At 43.1% G+C, this 21,718-nt stretch overlaps 1 protein-coding gene across 6 annotated transcripts in view; it reads left to right on the top strand.

Annotated features, from left to right (window-relative positions):
- PTPRK (protein tyrosine phosphatase receptor type K) overlaps window positions 1–21,718 on the top strand; it is a 538,596-nt gene that overhangs the window by 482,142 nt on the left and 34,736 nt on the right. For 3 of the 6 annotated variants that reach the window (XM_056856091.1, XM_056856089.1, XM_056856088.1), the window contains 4 exons: window positions 11,007–11,191; window positions 12,056–12,143; window positions 15,244–15,320; window positions 15,519–15,536. In XM_056856091.1, the coding sequence (XP_056712069.1) occupies window positions 11,007–11,191; window positions 12,056–12,143; window positions 15,244–15,320; window positions 15,519–15,536 (368 nt within the window). Of the gene's footprint in view, window positions 1–6,827; window positions 6,864–9,544; window positions 9,557–11,006; window positions 11,192–12,055; window positions 12,144–15,243; window positions 15,321–15,518; window positions 15,537–21,718 lie in introns of all 6 variants that reach the window. The other 3 variants (XM_056856093.1, XM_056856092.1, XM_056856094.1) reach the window with 2 other exon arrangements.

The following is a 21,718-nucleotide window of genomic DNA, read 5'->3' as shown; positions in this document are numbered from 1 at the left end:
CGCCCGTGCACGCAGTGCCTGCCGGCCCTCAGCTGGTTGGTGGGCAGCCCGGTGAATTGGCGTGATTTTACCCGCCACCACCGGGCACTTGGCAACCCTAGGCACGAGGGAGGGATTTATTTATTTAAACATTTATATCCTGTCTTTCCTCTTGGTTCAAGATGGGTTACAGTAATAACATCCCCAACTAAAACCAAAGATAAAGTAACAAGCCCCAAATCCTCCCCCTCCCTTCCCTTAAAAGATGCCTGCTGATTAAAACCCCTCAAATGGCCTGGCAAACAGACAGGCCTTGCAGCACCTCCTGAAGATTTCCAAGGTTTGGGCCTCCGTCACTTCTTCAGGGAGCCCATGCCACAGAGCTGAAGCCATAATGAAAAAAAAACCAGGATCTGGTCGATGCCAAGCGAGCTACCCAAAGTTGTGGGATCAGTGGCAGACCTACATTTTGGGGCTCTGAGGCTTGAACTGTTATGGGGGCCCCTTTGCAACTAGCAACAATAGGGCAACATCCAACAAGGTCCAAAGGGCCTAAAAGTGTGCGGTTGTCCTCAACCAGGGCCAGGGCTTTTTTAGCCCTGTCCCCAGCCTGATGAAATGCTCTTCCTAGTAACATCAGGGCCCAGTGGGACCTTCAGAAGTTCCGCATGGCCTCTAAAACACAACTATTCCACAAGGCCTACAATGGAGGGCAACCACAGGTTGTCATTGTTGCTGGCCTCCCTTCCCTCTCCTCCCCCTCAGTGCTTGTGATATGAGGATTTGGCTGCTTGGCCAGGCCTCCAATGGCCCTGTAATTATATGAGTACCATCTTGTTAACTGTATTAATTGTACTGAGTGGTTTTATGAATTTTATTGATTACTTATGAATTTTAGGTATGTATGATTTTATTATGATTGTTGTTACTTGCTATCAGGTAAGGGAGAGGAGTGGGGATCTTCAGTAGCTGCCACCACTCTGGTGTGGGCCTAACTAAGGAGGGCCCAGAGCACCCTCCCTGCCCCTGGCTGCTGCTTCTCCCAACATAGTATACTTTCTAGGTGACCAAATGAGGCGTGAGGACCCAGGCAGAGTAACAAACAGTTTATTAAAGAGGTCTAATAACAACGATTACTCAAGCCACAATAGGATGACAAAACCACTAAAGGCTGTCAAACAAATAAAAACCCTAATGCGTCTATCTTTACTATCCCTTGGCACTAGGCCTCAGGCAAACTCACCCCTTCCTGGATGAGGCATCCCTCCATGAATAGAGGCTATAGCACTGCTCTTCTCACTGCCGCATTTCTCATGGCATTTGTGTCCATCAGGTAATGCTTTGCCTAAATGTGGAGGTCTGGGAAAAGGCTTTATCCATGCAGCTCAGGAAAAAGATCCAAGCCCAACACCATCCTCAAACACCAACAGACAGACGTGAGCATCTTCAGTGGCAACGATTCCAAGACCAAACCCAGCCACTTTGGGCCTGGCAAAAACTACAGTAAAAGCCCTAGTCTCGGCCCCTGTATCCCCAGAATGTAGCTCCTGGGAACCACTGCCTAAAAAGGTTTGGCATGAACACAGACACCCAGACAAGTCATCGTCCACTCCTGCCTGTCCTCATCCTGAATACCTGGCTCCTCACAAACCATGTTTGGAACAGGTCAAGGACACAGTCTCTATTCCAACAATGTCCTCTCCATCTGGCCACTCACTGTAGTTGTCCCCTTCTACCCCAGAAGGTGAAATACAAGACTCAGAACTTCCTATCCCTGGTCGTCAACCCAACCCCTCAACCTACTGTTCAGATCCACCACCCCAGTCAGATTTGATGGATTTGTATCAATCTTATTCCGATTGCCATACCAAGACTTCCAGTGTGACTGTTATGACCAGGACTGGGATCCATATGTTTTCCTTGGTTCCAGCCAAGCAAAAGCAGGCTACTATCCTCTAGACACCCCGGATCCTCTCCTGGATCAACATGGGAACCACAATCTCTGGGTGATCTGGCTTGACTACAATCAATATACAATTAATTTGCAATCAGAAAGCCAGACTATGCTTTTGAACTCTCACCTGATGATGCTATGCCAGAACCATCTATATACCCCCCAAGCAAAGATGTTTGCCTGTATAATGAACAACCCATCCAAATGGCTTGATCCCTCAAAATCAATATGTCCTGTACACTGCCAAGGGCCACAGATCTGGCATTTAGAATTATGTATCCAGGGAGCATAAGAGCTTTCACCTTTCCTGTAATGGACAGCTTACTGGAAGTCACAACTGAACCTTGCTTATGCCCGGCATCAGTGTCACCTTCCGCTAGGCATATTGAGAATCAATACAGAACCAAGTTGGAAAAATGCCCTTTCATTTTCCAACATTTCACAGATGATTCCTTGGTAGTGGACCACATTCCAGGGAAGAATACGAGCATTCAACACTCAGCTCCTGTTGATAAGGTAGGCCGTAAATTAGATGGGATAGGCAAAGAAATCTGTTCCTCCTCTGGCCTTGGCTTCAAAATCACCAGTTATCAATTAATTATGGCCCATTATCAACTCTTCCTCTGGGATGGCATTGCAACTTATTTAGAGATGTTACCTGATGACAGGCGCAAATTGGCAAAATTCCTGGACTTAGAAGTGGCAAAATTGTCCCAACATCCGATCTCTTTGACAAAGCACTCAGCTGACTGTGCAGCCTGCACCACACCGACACTCCTGTCTGACATCCATTGCACTTCCACAAGAACCCCACACCAGAATCAAAGACCTACCATTCAAAGGCATAGATCTCTTCAGTGCCAACAACAATGAGGTGCTTAACAAAATGAGGAAGGACAAGCTTACTGCTAAACCCTTGGAGGTGATCTTCTCTATGCCTTTCACTCCTAAATCTAGGCCATTTACAGACCATACTACTCTAAAGAGGTCATCTCATCCCTCACCCTTCATATTCCAACAGGCCTCTCTGTATACGCCTGCCAGTCAACCACCTGTCCCTACTGTGAGGGGCAAAGCAAGATCTCATTCGCCAAATTCACCAAAGTGTGAGGCAGGGCTTTGACAACTACAACCCACACCAGGCACATCAGTCAACAGAGGAACTGAGCTCCCACTTGGTAGGATTTCTCTCAAGACCAGTGGGTTCTTAGTATCATGGCAAATGGATATGCCATAAAGTTTGCCTATCTTCCAACCTACTCACCTCAGTCTTCCAACCCTCCCATCCCCTCACCAGAACTCCTCGCAGAGGTTAACACCCTTCTTAGGAAGAAAGTAATTATGACAGTGCAAGCAAAAGATCAGCACTTAGGGTTCTAATCCAGATACTTTCATGTCAAAAAGAAAGGGAGGGGGAGTGAGACCTATCCTAAACCTGAAAGGCTTGAACAAGTTTCTGTTAATAAAAAGTTCAGAATGTTATCCATTCTCAATGTCCTATCTCTAACTCAACAGCGTTTACAACTAATTAATCCTCACCTTCAAGTACAAACAAATTCAGCAGACAAGAGTATTAAATTTTTATTGATGGATAAAACCCCGGAGGTCACCGAGCATGTTGCTGAATTTCTTGCAATCGTTATAAAGACAAAGAGAGAGAGAGAGAATGATGGTATAGGACAAGAATGGTGACGTAGAGATGTTTCAGTGTATTTGTTATTAAAGGGCTTTATTAGTTTGATGGCTTTATTAGTTTGAAGTATGAGAAGGAGATCTTTTTTAATGTTAGTTATATACTGATCTTAACTGATTGTCATTTTATGATGGAACACGATTTTTCCTTTAAGGTGCCTGTACAAACGTATCTGGCAATGTGGTTATTATTCCAATAAAGGTTCATGTATGTGTATCCTTATATACCCATACCTAGAGCCCCGTGGCACAGAGTGGTAAGCTGCAGTACTGCAGTCCAAGCTCTGCTCATGACCTGAGTTGGATCCCGACTCAGGTTGGTTTCAGGTAGCCGGCTCCAGGTTGACTCAGTCTTCCATCCTTCCGAGGTCGGTAAAATGAGTACCCAGCTTGCTGGGGGTAAAGGAAAGATGACTGGGGAAGGCACTGGCCCGTAAACAAAGTCTGCCTAGAAAACGTCGGGATGTGACGTCACCCCATGGGTCAGGAATGACCCGGTACTTGCACAGGGGACCGTTACCTTTTATATGTGTGTCCTACCTCTGCCATGTCCAGATATCATTTGTAATGCTAGATCTGCTAGATGTGTATTTCCATGTAAGAATAAGACCAGAGAATCAGAAATATCTCTGCTTTCGAAGTAGTAGCAGTGGAAGTGGCCTACCTATGAAGGCAAGGGTGCAAGATATACCATACCTTGACAAGTGGCTGAATGTATCTAATACCAACCCAAAGCTCAAAAACATTTCCCTCTACCAGAAGTCACACTCACAAAAGATGCCTCTTTGTCAGGTTTAGGGAACCCATATCACCCAAGTGTTGGTCAGCAAGACATGGTCCACCCAAGAAGCACTCCATCATATAAGGCCATACACAACAGTCTTTTAGCCTTGCACATCCTCATGGCAGGCAAAAACATCAAAATAGCACAGACAATCTCACAGCCATGTTCTACATAAACTAATCTCTTCATTCATGCTCTGTCATCTTTCTACACACTATTATGGGAATGGGTCATTTGCAACAATGCCCCCATTCAGGCCGTTCACATAGCCAGGACCAACAACCACTTTGCAGACTTTCTCAGCGGAACCCCCTCAGGGCCTCTTGAATGGCAAATCAACTGGGTTTTTCTTGCCCCAATATTCCATCATTGGGAAGTGCCAACAATATACTTATTTGCTGCCATGCACCCCCACCCCCACACTAATTCCCCAGGGCCTTTACAAAATGAGACAGGAATGCATGTTGGCCATCTTAATAGCTGCCTTTTGGTTGAGACAAACATGGTTTCCGACACTGCTAGCCTTGTCCCTCAACAGGTATTTCCTCCTTCCCCAGGAAGGCACCTTTCTTCTACAGGACCCCTTCTTGCACCCTAACAACAGCAACCTGCATTTTGCAGCATTTCTTATTCAATGGCTGACCACCGTTGTGTGAACATGTAAAAGAGGTTCTGCTTAATGCTAGAAAACCAGCCACCTGGCACCCTTATTCCAACAAATGAAAGCATTTTTGTACATGGGATAAGAAGAAGTTGGTTTTTATATGCCAACTTTCTCTACCACTTACCGTATATACCCATGTATAAGCCGACCCGCGTATAAGCCGAGGTGCCTAATTTCTCCCCAAAAATGGGGAAAAATTAGGCACCTGCCTATAAGCCGAAGGTCGGCTTATAACACACACACACCCCCGCGCGCAGGCTTACCGTTCCTTCTGGGCTCCTGGTGGCGGGCCCGGTGGGGCCGGCGTAGCGGCCTCCCTGCAGCCTCAGGGGGCCTCTGGAGGCCGCTCCCGGCCTGGAAAAGGCGGCGGGGGCGGCTGGGCGGCCTCCCCGCGCCCGCAGGGCGCCTGTAAAGGCCGCTCCCGGCCGGGAGAAGGCGGCGGGGGCAGCTGGGCGGCCTCCCCGCGGCCGCAGGGCGCCTCTAAAGGCCGCTCCCGGCCTGGAAAAGGCGGCGGGGGCGGCTGGGCGGCCTCCCCGCGGCCGCAGGGTGCCTGTAAAGGCCGCTCCCGGCCGGGAGAAGGCTGGGCGGCCTCCTCGCGGCCGCAGGGCGCCTCTGGAGGCCGCTCCCAGCCAGGAAAAGACGGTGGAGGTAAGTTCCCCCCTCCCTCCTCCCTCCTCCCTCCCCCCTCTACCGTATTGACCCACGTATAAGCCGAGTTCGGCTTTTTCAGCTCTATTTTTGGGCTGAAAAACTCGGCTTATACGCGAGTATATACGGTAAGGGAGAATCAAACCAGCTTACAATCACCTTCCCATCCGCACAACAGACACCTTGTGAGGTAGGTGGGGCTGAGAGAGAGTGACTAGCCCACGGTCACCCAGCTGGCTTCGTATGTAGGAGTGAGGAAACAAGTCCAGTTCACCAGATTAACCTCCGCCACTCATGTGGAGGAGTGGGGAATCAAACCCAGTTCTCCAGATCAGAGTCCACCGCTCCAAACCACCACTCTTAACCTCAACACCACACTGGCTTTTATGAATTTATGGTTGTAATTTTCTTGGTGCTTTGGTTCCTCCAGGTAGTGGACTGTTCTGGTGATGTACATAGGCCCAGTTCAGATAATTCTGATACTCTTAATTCAGATACTGGTCCATGTGAAGCAGCCATGTGGTGTACATAATTTCTGACTTGAAACAACTGCACTGATAGAAGTGATGCATCAAACTAGTCACTATCTAACACATAATTTACTCAGCAGCTGAAGACTGAGAAACTCAGTTGTTAATTTAAATGCTTGTTGATGTTTCAGTTCCATCAAGGAAACTTGCTGATGAGTGTCTCAGTTAATGTAACTCTACTTTAACCTCTCTATTTACTTTCAAATGAATCTATGTTAGTTATACCTTGTGAAAAATTCAGTGTGAATAGTACTAAGTTTCTGAAAGCAGCAGCAATTGCTTTCTAACTGTTCCGATTAGACTTTGGCAGCTGCACTGGCACATCTACCTGAGATTTACTCTCTGGCTGTTAAACAGCAGATGCTTTCAGATGTCCAAATTGATGTAATAGGCCATTTTTTATAAATTTGCATTTGCAGATATTGTTTCCAGTAAAGTGGGCTGTATATTTTCTATTTGCATTAACAAGATGAATAGTTATTATGCAATTTTTGAAAAAAAATCTCTGTATTCTAATATATATACACACACCAATTGAAGGTAATATATTTCTTCATGAGCTTTGTTTTCCTGCAGTGCCAAATGATCCGCTTGTGCCGACCGCTGTGTTAGGTGAGGACTTAGTCCTTCTTCATCTATTCCTTCATGGATTTCACTTCCTTGCATGATTCATAACTCTTATCAACAAATGTTTTTATTGCCTGTTGGAGGGGCTTGTTTCCAATTAAAAAGATAGACCTGCTGAATATTGAAGTATAGGCATTACTATCTTCCTAGAGCTGCGCCAAATAGTCAATTATTTCAGCACTGTTCATGAAAGATGTTCCCTTGCAAAGTTTTTTTTTCTTTCTGTGCTGTGTGTTCTTTTCAGCCTCGGTTTGCTGCTGCTTTAATGCCACTTTTATTTTCAGTTATATTGTGCTCTGCCTAAGGATAGTGGCACCTTGTAACTGATTTGACTGTGTGATGGCTGTCAAAGCAGCAGCTGATTGGGGCTCTGAAGAGTGTCAATACTGTCAGGTAAAAGAGAAGGGTATGCTCCTGTTCCGCAACAAATTTCACCCATTTTTGCACCTGCCCTCTCAGAAGTCAACAGAAATGGAATGTGCTTTGCCCCAAAACAGTTTCTGTGTTTTGGCTCAGTCCTGTACTTTGCTGTCTCATTTATACTGCAGAGTTGAAATAGTACAAACATTGAACCATTCAAATCCTTGTCTATATACAGTTTAAATTGCATTTATTCATTTACTCCCTTTGCCAACTGAACTTGCCTGCATTACTGTTCAAATGTGACAGGCATTCTAGAATAATGCAGGAACTTTGAATCATAAATTGACAGGAATAGGAATAAAAATCTATTATTAATGTGTATGTGTGTGTGTGTGTGTGGATTTCATATATCCTTTATAGATAATGTTACATTTTGAAACATAAGTCAGGCGGAGAGATTTTGTCCTGGAACTGAATAGTTAATTTACTTGCTTCTGAAGCTTGTAGCACACTCAGTGGGATGTACAGGGTTAGATCCTGCTAATCTGTTCCACTAAGGCCTTTTATGCATGGGTTGGATCTCCCTGGTTGGACCTGGGTTCATTGCACATTAATGTAACCCAATTTGGGGAAAACTGTATGCATTGGCTTGAATAATCAGGGACGAAACTGTGTGCTTATCAAGCCATGAATACAGAAAAGCAGTCTCCCAAGCTCAAATCAAGTCCCACCGCTTTAAATGCTGCTCTGTAATTGGCTTAGTTCGCAGTGCTCACCATGAGAGAAGATTTCCTTCACCCTAAACCCAACTGCCACATAAAAAAGCGTTTTAAGATCAAAAAACCAAAAAATTGAGTAATCTGAAAGAAGAAATCCAAGTCTTGTTTTTAAAAAGCCTTTATTTTGCTCAGAAAGAGCTCTGAGGTAGCAGGAAGCACTTGAATCCCCACCTCTTTACACACTGCTTCATGATTGGCTGTGAGAGAAGCCAATCTTCTGTGTTTCCCCCTGTTTAGTCATCTGTATGCTGCTTTGAACCGGGCTGAGCTCCGGGGAGAGGGAAAAGTTGGATTAACAGAGGAATGGGAAGACCCGGGTTGGTTTTGCGTCGAAACAATGTCGAGCTACCAAGGAATGGGATATTGTGCATACTGAAAAGTTAGATCCTGGCCGAAACAGGGAATAAAGGAGGTTACAGCAACCATGCATAAATGACCTTAATGAACTGTTTTCTCTCAACAGTAGGTACAGATTAGATGCTGGAGGTTCTTCCAAAGGGAAGGGTCATGTAACGGAACAGATCAACAAGATCCAACCCATCCCCCCCCCCTATTTGCACATATTACAAACTGATTTTTAAAATTCTCAGTTTCCAGAATAACTTTCCATGTGGCATGGCTCTATTTGAGAAACACAAGTCCAGAGCCCTGGGCCCCCTTAGCTACATTGTGCTGTTCCTTGGAGACCAACCAGTGACATTCAAAAGGTCCGCCACGGGCTTCATGGACACGGACATAGATCTTTTGTGTTCAAAATCAATCTTCTCTCAAAATACCTACTCTCACTCTAGTTATTTAATTAAAAAAATAATGTTTGAAATCTTAGATTACAATACCCATCGTTACATAATTAATCAAACCTAGCTTGCTGATGGGGTGCTGTTTCCTAGCGTTTTTCATCAAGAGGCCCTGTCATATAGTCTCTAAGCAAGCCTATTTGATGTGACATTAGAGCATTCAAACCCTCCAACTTGGTTAGGTGAAACAAATCTTTTGACATCCAAAGGTTAATCTGTTAGAACTTCCGTGAGACGGCAGCTGCGGAGAGAGCGGCCCCAGGGGGGCAAAACTGAAAGCCAGCCTGACAGTTTCTGCATACATTCACATCACAGTTATAGTTATTCGGGGCGGGGGTTGCTCATTGACAAATATTATTTATGTGAGGCAAAAAGCAGTATGGGTTCTAGCTGGAGTTCACTGTAGCCTGTAGATGTATCAGACACTTGATACTGCTCATTTGTCATTTTTATTTTAATGTATATCTGTTGTTTCCCTCCATTGCAGTCTCTAATGACAACATTTTCATAAGATTTCATTCAAAAAGTACTTTGTCCATGTATACCTTTTGAAGTGTGTGCACTTTTGTGTGGTGTTTAAAAATGACATCGCCCTAAAATTGTAGAAGCTTTCCCAGTTACTACTGCTTTAAAACTTCTGCAGTTGTTAAGTCAACCATTTTCTAATATAAGGCAGACTTCAGAAATGTTTGTTTCATTTTTTGTTTTTATGCTGCAATGGTTACAGTCCCTATAACCGGTAAGTATTTGAGAAGAAACTGCGTCAAGCTGCAAGTGAAAAAGTTTTTGTTGCAGTATATATGGCTTAATAAGGACAGCATTATATTTAAAGTGACTTTGACATGTGACCCCATGCCAGCATAAGTGCCACCTACCTTATCACAGAATATGGTGGCACCTACACCACCACAGGGGTAAACATGCTGGCTTCCGGGAGCCGCAGACCTCCACTGGCCCCTGCTGCCAGCTCAGCCAAGCTGGCAAAGATTTCCCAGAAGGGAAAGCTCGTGCCAGCATCGGGGGGGGGGGGGGGCATTCCTGAGGCATTCCAAGGATTAGTCATTAGTCAGCCTCCTAACCCCTTTTGGCCCAGAAACGCCCCCTTGAGTGCCGGTAGGGCTGTGCCACCTTTTTTGGTGGGGTAGCCTCGCAGTTTGCTATAGGGCATTTTTCCCTTTTTCATTTTTTTACTTTTAAGAAATACTTTCCCTCCCTCCATGGCAGCTGGGAAGCCTCTGAGGAGGTGGTGTGGCTGTGCCGCTCCAGGCCACTGTGGATCCCCACACACCTCTCAGGAATGGGCTGCCTTCAAAGGTCTGTCATGGGCAATAGGACTATTTGTATTTCTCTTCATTTTTGCTCTCTAAAAATGGTGTTGGTCAGGGTAACTCTGGCCAGAAAGCAACTAAGTTTTAGCTCCATGATACTATAAAGGTATATTTTAGTATTTACCCTGACAACATCAATTTTGCTAATAATTATTTTGAAACATGCTTATCTAAACAGAGCAGGACTTCCCTTGATAAAAAAAATCAGTAGCTGTGCTTGATGGCCCACGCTAGCCTGTTCTTGTCAGATCTCAGAAGCTAAGCAGGGTCAGCCCTGGTTAATAGTTGGATGGGAGATCACCAAGGAAGCCCATAGAGGCAGGCAATGGCAAACAACCTCTTTTCATCTCTTTCCTTGAAAACACTATGGGGTTGCCATAAGTCCTCTGAAACTTGATGGCACTTTCCATTACCAGTGGTGCTTGAAAAGTGAAACAAATATATTTCAGTGGCATCTTTGATGGTATAGAATACTTTTAAAGACCCTGAAGCAGCCAGTTGGCTCCAAAGCCCACAAATAATGGAAGGCTATTATGTACTCATAAAAAATAATAGACCCTGTGGAGATTGTAGATCAATACAACCTATAGATCCAATCAAGCCATGTTCAAAATTGGGTTGGAGTATGAGCTTTTCAGGCTACTCGTGTTGACTAAGGAGGCCAACTCAGGCAGAGCATCAGGAGTTTTCAACTGTGTACTGTAGATTAATATACTTGAATCTTCCTACAGAGTGTTTGTAAGCACCCAAACCTTTGCAAAGTTCTGCAGTGAGATAATTTTAAACCGGATTGCAGCTCATATATTTTAAGTTTCACTATTAGTGAACTTTGCTCTGTTCTCTGGTACCTCATAACCACAGATGAAAACCACAGTGCAACAGCAGAGTCAAGTCGCCTGTTAGATGTGCCTCGCTACCTCTGTGAAGGAACGGAGTCCCCTTACCAGACAGGCCAACTGCATCCTGCTATCAGAGTGGCTGATTTGCTGCAGCATATTAACCTCATGAAAACATCTGACAGCTATGGTTTCAAAGAAGAATATGAGGTAAAAATGTCAGCAGTTCCTTTTTTAAGTGACTTAAAGACAGAGAGGCCCCTAATTAAGGGTTCTTAATTACAAAAAGATTAAAATGAATGTTTAATGGGATTACATTATTTAAGGGATCACTTCTCACTAAGACATTAGTTAATGAAATAATCCCAGAGTGAGCCTATGAGTCCCATTGCTTGAGGCTGCATTATAAAGGACAAAAAAGTCAGAGGAGGCCATTGTAAACTGTAGCACCATCTGCCTGCTAACTTCAGTTAGCATACAGGGAGCTATCCTCAGGAGCCTGAACTCCTCTCCTCGCCCCTGAATATAACTTCGACCTATGAAATAGTCAGTTGACTGTTACTGTGGCTAACAAGAGCTTCCTTTTGAAGTTGTGGTAAAAATTATCCCATTTTCTTACACTTCACCTAATTTTATGTCTGTTGCCATACAAGGAAAATGGGCAAAGTCCCTTGTTATTTCAGTTCCAGGTGCATGGCCGGTGATTCCTTCTCCTCGTTTGTACACAATTGGATTATCCTTGTTTAGTTGATATCCTTGACCGAGGCAGCTCACAGAAATAATTACTATTATTATTGTGGATTTTTTTTTATTATGTGAGAACTCACTCAGAAAGGACTCTTTCCAGCAACAAGTCACTTTTGCCCATTAGTGGGAACCTATCATTTAAAAAAAATACCAAGTTTGTTTTTAATAGTATCATACAAATAATGTTTACTGAGTATTTTATTCACACTTTTACTGGTGGTTTTTTTTTAAAAAAATTTACATTGTTACTTTATATGTACTTTTCTGAAAAAATAGGAGCTCAAAAAGGAATATTGCTTAAATTATGTGTATTTCTCTTTTAAAAAGAGCTTCTTTGAAGGGCAGTCAGCTTCTTGGGATGTGGCAAAAAAGGATCAAAACAGAACAAAGAATAGATATGGAAACATTATAGCATGTAAGTTATATAGGAGTTATATATATAATCATGCTGATAAATATTGTATTGTAGGTATGTGTGTATATATAATGTGTATGTATGTGAGTATATCTATCCATCTCTCTCTCTCTCTCTCTCTCTCTCTCTCTCTCTCTCTCTCTCTCTGTATAATGTATGTAAATAATACTGTGTATAAATTTGTTTTCTTAACCCATTTCACCAGTACAAAGTTTCCAGTTTTTGTTATTTTATTGTGCTAATTTTTCCTAATGTAGAATCTGATGTCACACAGCAGTCATCCAAGGAATGCTGTCTGAAAGATACTCATAATTTGGCTACTGTATGTTAGGTTAAGTTAGGTTTGAGGCAGTGAACTGTGAATAGTACATGTTCAGAACAAATCTCTTTCCTTCCCCCCCATAGCTTCCTGAAGCCTCCCAAAATCTACTCAACAAAGAGGGATGCGGTTCAAGGGGCTGCAGTAAAGAAAGGGGCAGGAATCACTTGTGCAAGCTTTTGCTGCAATTATTCAAGAGTTCAGTCAAAGGGGGGGATGAGGGTTTCTCTTTATTTCTTCTCAAGCTGCATTATCCCACCCTCTTGGCCGCATCATAAATGTTCATGAGGATTGCTGATACTCAGGAGCAGCATTTTGGCTACTGCAGAAGAAGGGAGAGCAGGAAAAGATCCACTCTATGAAACTGACCTGTTCATGGTCCATTCGATTCTACCCTATATTCTCTGATCTTGGTCTTTTTAAATTTTAAATTAACCTTTATTCTATCATATCCCTACCTTATGGCTGATTTTTGGCTGGCTAATAGTAATGCACTACAGCGATTAGAATTTGAGTACCCTGCCATGAGTAAAGTTTTTAATAGTTAAGACCTGAGCACAAACAAAATTTGATTATAATTTTTCAACAATAATAGAACCTGCAGTTATGGTGCCACTAAGAAAACAGCTGACAGCTTTGGATTTAGCTGCCAATCGTCTAAAAATACCTGGAATTATAAGTGTTCTTATTGTACCTTTTTCATGAGCTAAACGTTTTTGCGGCCCAGATTCTTAACTCTTCAAAGTCCGATGCTTATCTTCACTTTAAAAGTGATTGAAACTCCAAAAGATTACTTGACCATTCATAGTTAAGTGGTGAGGCAATCATTCCAGCAAAAAGGGGCTGCATCACACAGGCTGTTGGATTGGAGTGACATACTGTATATAAAAGTGTAATGTTGCCTGACTACTGCCAATTCACCTAATTATGGCAATTAAAGGAAGAGCTTGCATATGGTGGGTTATTTTAGACAAACAGCTCACCATGGCAAGGCAGCATCTATGTGGTTCTGTTTAAAGTTATCCTTATGCAGCACTAGTTGATGAGAATCCTTCCAAAGGATTGAAACATGGTATACACTAGTTTAATGGAAAGTACGTATTCCAATTGTCTGTGACTAAGAGATTCATATTCCTCTGTCTTTGGGATGCTTACTCCTAATCTAGTACTGAAGTATTTTTGCTTTAGTTAATGTAGAATTGCTCTCTTCGTAGATTAAAAAGGTTTGTTCTTAACCTTTTGTACTTGGGGAGACCCATAAGGAATCACAGGTGAAGGTGGTAGAAGTTGAAAAGCTTCAAAGCTGCACAAGTGTACAAATCTGTACCTGGGGGGTGGATTTAACATCCTCCCCTCTGTAACTGGCACAATAGGCCTTGTGGTGTATTAAAAGTGTTTTTGTTTTGTTTTTAATTATCATTAAATTGTATTTTTCAAAGAGGGAGATTTTTGAAAGAAAAGGAGAAGGGTTTTTGGAAGAGAGGAAAAAGAGAAGTGGATTTGGGAGAGACAAAGAGAAAGGTTAGAAAAGGATTTGAAAGGCTCTGAAGAAGAAATGGTGTAACTGCCTCTCACCTCTGTCTATTTAGTATGGTTCAGTCATGCTAACCCCAGCTTCTCCTCCCTCCTGGGCCTGTAGGAGGTAGAGGGGAAGAAGCAGCAGGTGCCTCAGTGCTTCTAACGCCCAACACGATGTCCTAGGCCTGGGATGGCAGCAGGGCCAGTACTGCCAACGTTTCTCCCCACAGCTCATAATCAGGAACAGGATTTCAAAGTTGTTTGGTCTTTCCTCTTGTAAGATCAAAATAGTGTGATGCTGCATAGTGAAGCCTTCACAGAGGACTAATGCCTTTATTTCCCTCTCAAGCTGTGTACACATGGAGTTCTTATAAGCCCTGCTATTGGTTTTTTCCATCTTATAGTTCAAGGAAGTTAATATTTTGCTGCAAAGTTGGGGCTCTCCAGGCTTCCAACAAGTATGCATTAACCTTCCCCCCTCTTTGTGACCCTTCATTGCTTTCATGATCAGAATGGTGGCAGCCACTTTACTATTGGAAAATAAAATCTAGAAGGGACAAGAGGAACATGTGTGTGTAACAGCTGGGAAATCCTATCCCAGTGCACCAAATCTCTCCTTTCTCAGAGCTCTCGGGGACAGATAATTCCCCCCTTCCCTTGCACTGATACTTGGCGCTGTCAACGTTCTGTACTTTCTGAAGTATTTTCAGCCCTCTTCAAACTTTGTTTAGGATTCTCTCCTTTGAGTGGATTAATTTGCAAAGTCACAATTTCCGGTATACCTGGAGAGTTCCCTGAGCAGATTGAGAGGTTGATTTGGATCTAGCACAGTTTCCACCAGTAGTAGAGCTTTTGCACAAGCAGAAGCACAAGAAAAAGGCCATGGTAGCAGTTTGCATGAACTCACATTTACTCTATCACTTCCTGTGTTTCTGTTTGTGCAAGATCTTGTTCAACTAATTCCTGAGCACTATAATTTATAGGGAGGAACGTACTAGATATTGCACTGGATCTTGTGCCAGTGGAATTGCACTAAATCTGTTTGTGATTTTGCTTGCTCATCACTGGATCCAAGCCCTTGTCTCTGAGTGGCCCCATTGTGGTACTTGCATCACCCACACAGTGGTTAGCCACTCTACAGACACAGTGATGACTGGCTGTTGGATTAATTCCTCAAAATCTAGCATTTCAATTTATGCTCGCCTATACCTTATTGCATATTTGTTTTAGAGATGAATTTGACCTGAGCCATTGTATTTTCAGATGACCACTCCAGGGTGATATTGCAACCTGTTGAAGATGATCCTTCTTCAGACTACATTAATGCTAATTACATTGATGTAAGTAGCTTTATATAGCCAGCTTTCGTGTCTTTCCAGCTTCTCTCTGTGAAACCTTTTTTTGCATGTAATGCCTACAAATTTGAACAACAGTTTTTTTTATTAAGAACAAAATGTACACTTTTCCTTGTTCTCCGTCCTAGTACTCACTGACATTGTTGTGCTTTCTTTCACATCTGACTTTGATTTGGGCTGTAGATTTGGCTGTACAGGGATGTAAGTACCACTATATATGAATAACAGCATCCTGTTATGACTATTTAATATAGCAAACATTCTCCGTTGCATTTCTCTTTTAATTTTGATTACTAGATATATGTGCATGCCTCATTTAATCTCATTTATATATCTGGGTTTTTATGTTCCTTTGTGCTAATATTTTATGTTTGTAACTGTTTTTTAAAGATAGCTTGGTCCTTTAGTGTAGTCATAAAAACCATTAGCTAACCAGCTAAATTTGTCTTTTTAAGAAAAATCCCATTTTGCTTGAATATTACTTTAGATTGCTTTGGTTAGCAGCTTTTATTTTGCATTCCATTTTCATGTGAGAAGCTGGATAGTATGATTTGTAGTGTTCTTGAAAGAAATATCAGAATGTCCTGCTTATGATATTGGAAGGAGTATGGGGGAGTTTGGGCACCTTTATTATTTTTTAAAGGAGTAAGCCCATGTGATCTTGCTAAATATGCTGAACAGTTTACCTTCATATTTGTTGTTGAAATATCTATTAAACATTATATGGTATATACACAAACATATATCTAGCGATACAAAGTGCAAGTTTCCTGATTTCCACCTTTGATTTAATAGAAATTTTTCAGAAGTAACTGAACAAACCTTGTGTATAAAAGTAATCAGCTGAAGATGCTTTTACTGAAACTGTGATGTAAAGAGGTGGGAGCTGTGTATAAAATAAATTAGGCCTATAAATGAGTCATGCTTTGATAGAATACTTCATAGTCAAAGGACATACGTTTTTAATAACTTATTTTAATGCACAACTTTTAGCCTGTGAAAGTACACTGGTCAGTACCCTTATGCCTAGGCTTGTATAATAATTTTTCAGGAAGGTCTAGTTTATGAAGTTTCTATTACATATACATAACAATGCCCTTTGGGATATACGGCAGATTCACTGACCATTTTAACAAGATGATTTATGAAAAGTTCCTTGAAATCTGAACTAAGTTGCATATGATAAATCACTTAGATAAGATGGTTTTTGTATTATTATCACATGATACTTTATTGCGGTACATAACCAGCATAAGTCAAGTGAGACCATTATAGCCCCACACACAAAATACACAGCCGTCAATACAAAACAATATTTTGCACCATATACCTAAAAAATAACCCCTATAAGACAGAATACATAAACACAGAACCAGAAAACCTAGAACCCATTAAACTTCTTCCTTCTTGAGTTCTTTGCGGATCCTAACAGCTGCATCCAGGAATCTGGTGCATGCAAGAGAAACATGAGGATTAGAATCCACTATAAGCAGGTTACCTAACTCACAGACTGAGAGACCTGAAAGTCTCTGTAGCAGGGCTTGTAAATACTTATCACGAATTTCTTTATAGAACCCACACCCCAACAGGATATGTTTGATTCCTTCCAATGTGCCGGTACCACACGAACAGATGCACTCTGCCATTGGTACCTTTTTGTAACGGCCCTCCAGAACCGCCAAAGGGAAGGAACCACATTGGGCCATAGAAAATGCTCTTCTATATGCCGGAACTGTCAAATTCGATAAATAAGGAATTGGCAAAGCCACATATCTCTTCTGGGGGGGGGGGGGGGGACTAGAAAATATGGAACCATCGCAATATCATTCTGTCTCTCAATATCAAACATTCTCTGCTTGACTATGGCTTTTGCTTGTATTATTATCAACAATGCCGCAAATTGATTTCGCTGTTTCTCAATAAATAGGTTACTGTGACATTCATATCGGGTGTTTATTTTTGTAGTAATTTTTTCCTAAGTCAACTAATAAGGTAAAATTTGACTTGTAAGAGAAGGGAACAAATAAAACCCTGCTTTTTCCAGAGGCACTTTAAGAACTTAGCTAATCCGTAATGATAAACATCATAGAAGCAGTAGTATACCAGACCTTTAGTCCTCCTTATGAATGTGGTAGCTCATATCTGTGCACAAAAAGAGATACAAACTAGCTCAATTCAATTATGTTTCATTATATAATCCTGTAACAAAACATTTGTAATGAAATAATTTCACATAGGATCCAGTTAGTTTGTTGTAGTATGCTATCATGAAACCCCTTTTTTATTTATTTATTTATTTATTTATTTATTTACTTATTTATTTAAGCCTGCCCTCCCCAGCCGAGGCCAGGCTCAGGGTGGGTAACATCATTTAAAATACATTGATAATAGTAGCCAATAAAATTAATAAATTCTCAGTTTAAAACAGTAAAATCCTAAGTAAAATAACCCTCAAACTTGAAATTCAAGATGGCACCAAATTACACTCATACAGCCTGAGACAAGCGGCAGGTTGCCCCCTCAAGTTGACATACAACATAACATAGAAGAAGGGAGAGTAGGGAGGCCAGCAAACATGAAATCCATGGCTGCCCTCAACTAGGGCTGTCAAAAAAAAAAAATTCGGTACAGTTCGGATTCGGCCGAATTTGACCCTTGTGGGGTCGGTACGTGCCGAAGTCCGAACTCCCCCGCTTCGGATCCCCGGTAATTCGGGGGGATCCGGAGTTTGGGGGAAAATTCGGCCGAAGCGCGCTTTCAGGGATTCTCTGAAGGCGCGCGGGGGCCCTTTAAACTGATCTGAGCCTCCCAGCTGGGAGGCGCAGATCAGTTTAAAGGGCAGCCCGCCCCCCTTCAGCGGGCTCCGCTGAAGGGGGGCGGGCTGCCCTTTAAACTCATCTGCGCCTCCCGGCCGGGAGGCACAGATGAGTTTAAAGGACAGCCGCGCCTCTCCAGTGGGCTCCGCTGGAGAAGCGCGGCTGTCATTTAAACTCATCTGCGCCTCCCGGCCGGGAGGCACAGATGAGTTTAAAGGGCAGCCCGCCCCCCTTCAGCGGAGCCCGCTGAAAGGAGGCGGGCTGTCATTTAAACTCATCTGCACAGATGAGTTTAAAGGGCAGCCCGCCCCCCTTCAGCGGAGCCCGCTGAAGGGGGGCGGGCTGCCCTTTAAACTCATCTGCGCCTCCCGGCCAGGAGGCGCAGATGAGTTTAAAGGACAGCCCGCCCCCCTTCAGGGGAGCCCGCTGAAGGGAGGCGGGCTGTCATTTAAACTCATCTGTGCCTCTCGGCCGGGAGGCACAGATGAGTTTAAATGACAGCCCGCCCCCCTTCACGGGAGCCCGCTGAAGGGAGGCGGGCTGCCCTTTAAACTGATCTGAGCCTCCCAGCTGGGAGGCACAGATCAGTTTAAAGGGCAGCCCGCGCCTTTCAGCGGGCTCCCCTGAAGGGGGGGCCGAATTGGCCGAATTTATTCGCGAACTCCCGAACTCGCTGAATTCGGCCCCCCGATTGCCCGCCAGATTTGAGTTCGGATCCGTCCGAACTGAAAATCACCGAATCAGGGGAAATTCGGTTGATTTTCAGTTCGGACCGAACCGAATTGACAGCCCTACCCTCAACTATAGGCCTGGTGGAATAGCTCTGTCTTGCAGGCCCTGTGGAACCCTTTCCCCGTCCTAAGCTGAGGGAGAGAGAGAGAGAGACTCCTTGTTTTTCCAGAATGTTTGGAGTTGTCGTTTTTCTCCTTAGACCCCTTTACTTATTTTACCTCAGTAGAGGCTTTTTCAAGTTAACAACCAAATAACAGAGATTTATTAAACATTGTACAAGGGATGGATTTGGAGGGAAAACTGCAGTTAGGAGAAGCATAAAACCAGAGCAATTTTATAAGTTTCACTTCAGAGAAGGCATAGATCTTAGATGGCTTAGTTGGTACAGTATTACAATTGTTAGATTCATTTCCCAGAACTTCTTATAGCTGTTTCTATTCAGACTCTGTTGCCTAGCTATCAGAGAAGTTGGAGATTATACAATCTCTCTTCCCCAGAGAAACACAGAAGCATGGAGATTTCTCCTCAAATCTCTCTTCCAGTTCTCACTATAGATCTACCCCGCTTCTGTGCCAGTGATCCCTTAACAAAACCCTATGTTTGGAATATCTGCTTCCCAGACCCCTTTTTATGACCTGAGAAAGGGCCCTTTTCTTCCCAATCTCTGCCTGTCACACCACAGGATTTGTTTCTCACCAGTTTAGGCAAATCTGAACCCTCAGGTTCCCAGACTCAAGCACAGCTACTGAACATGCAGGCTACCAAAATCAGAATACAATTCCTTTCTTCAGAACAGAGAAAGTGAGTTCCTTAGTTATGCCCACTTCCTTTCTCTGAGCTTCTCTCAATGATTTGTTCCTTTGTTCCTCACATGCTCTACCCTTTAAGATCATTGCTAAAGGTGAGGTTATCTCAAGCCTCTCCTGTGCAGTGGGTGTACATGGAAAACCTAGTTACTCTTTACAACATTTTCAATAATAAACATTGCACATTTAACCATCATTACATTTTCAGCATTAAGATTTTATCCAGCATAAACATTTCAGTTGCAACACTTTGATCATCTGTACATTATGTTATCTTTCTGGAGAGAGCATCAGCTACCACATTCTCCTTACCTCTGATGTGCACAATGTCAAAGTTGTAGTCCTGGAGTTGCAGACTCCACCTTATTAGTTTACTGTTGGTGCTCTTTACCTGGTTTAACCAGTGCAATGGTAAGTGGTCTGTACATAGTGTAAACTGTCTTCCCCATAGGTAAGGCTTTAGTTTACCTATGGCCCACACAATAGCCAAACATTCTCTTTTACTGAGAGATGTTTTTCCTTTTCCACTGATGTGGTGTAACTGACCATCCTCCCCTCTCTGACTCGATATTGCCCCAGTTCCTATATCTGAAGCATCAGTGAATAGGGTAAAGATTGCATAAAGTCAGGTGCCCTCAGTACCGGTTCTGTTGTCAAAGAGGCTTTAAGATGTTCAAAAGCTCTCTGACACTCTGGGGTCCAGACTACTGTGTCTGGATAGACGTTTTTGGTGCTTTCACACAATGGAGCAGTGATAGTACTGAACTCGGGTATGAACCTTCTGTAATACCCTACAACCCCAATGAAGGCTCTGATTTCCTTTTTAGTTGTGGATCTAGGCCATTCTTGTATTATCTGTATCTTGCTCCAGTCCGTTTTGATGACACCACCTCCAAGTACATGTCCAGGGTATTTTATTTGTCCCATTGCTAATTTACATTTAGAAGCTTTTACTGTCAAACCAGCCTCTTTTATCCGTTGAAATACCACTGCCAGATGTTGGAGGTGCTCAGTCTATGTCTGACTGAAAATGGCAATATCATCAACGTATGCTAGGGCAAAGTCTTTTAACCCAGCTAACATTTTATCAATAAGATGCTGGAAGGAGGCAGGGGCATTTCTAAGCCCAAAAGCTAGGACCGTGAACTCAAAGAGTCCCTCCTTAGTGACAAATGCTGTTTTGGGTTGGTCCTTAGGGTCCATAGCTACCTGCCAGTACCCTTTGGTCAAGTCCAGGGTAGAGATGTAGTGGGCAGCTCCTAGTTTCCACCAACTCATCTACCCTTGGAATTGGATTCACATCAGGTACTGTTACCTTGTTTAACCGCCTATAGTCCACACAAAACCTTACCTTATTATCTGGTTTTGGTACTAGGATAACCGGAGATGCCCAAGGACTTTCAGAAGGGACTATCAGTCCAAGGTCTAACATTCCTTTAAGCTCCTTGTCAATGCTTGTATCATTAGGGCTAGTCACCCTGTAAGGTGGTAAGGTTATGGGTTTGGCCTCTCCTGTGTCAATTTTGTGTAAGGCTAGAGTGATTCTCCCAGGGAGGTTTAAAAAGATGGATTGAAACTCCATCAGTACCGCTTGTACCTGCCAGACTTGATCCTTGGTCAGGGATGGGGACAAAACGACTTCATTTACTGTACTCCCCTTGGTAAGCTTTCCCCAACCTGTTAAAGCCATAGTTTCCCTCTCCCCACCTCTAGTCATAAGGACTAGGTGTCCTCTATTGTAGTAAGACTTTAACATGAAAAAGCTTACACTGTTCCCCTTCAGTGTTCATATTTACCAAATAGGTGACATTGGAAACTTTATTTACAACTCGAAAAAGTCCTTCCCAAGCTACGTCTAGCTTGTGTCTTCTCCTGGGTTAGAGCACGAGGACCTAGTCTCCCAGTTTGAAAACTCTCGCTCTAGCCTTGGCATCGTACCAGGTCTTCTGCTTCATTTGGGCTCAGTGCATGTTGTCTGCAGCAGCCGATCTCAGCTCTTTCAGGTTCTCCCAGAGCTCTTGGAGATAGA

Source organism: Euleptes europaea, chromosome 10, assembly GCF_029931775.1.
Source record: "Euleptes europaea isolate rEulEur1 chromosome 10, rEulEur1.hap1, whole genome shotgun sequence".
NCBI classification, from domain to species: domain Eukaryota; kingdom Metazoa; phylum Chordata; class Lepidosauria; order Squamata; family Sphaerodactylidae; genus Euleptes; species Euleptes europaea.
The sequence above is the reverse complement of the archived record's forward strand: the minus strand, read 5'-3'. Positions and strand labels throughout refer to the sequence as shown.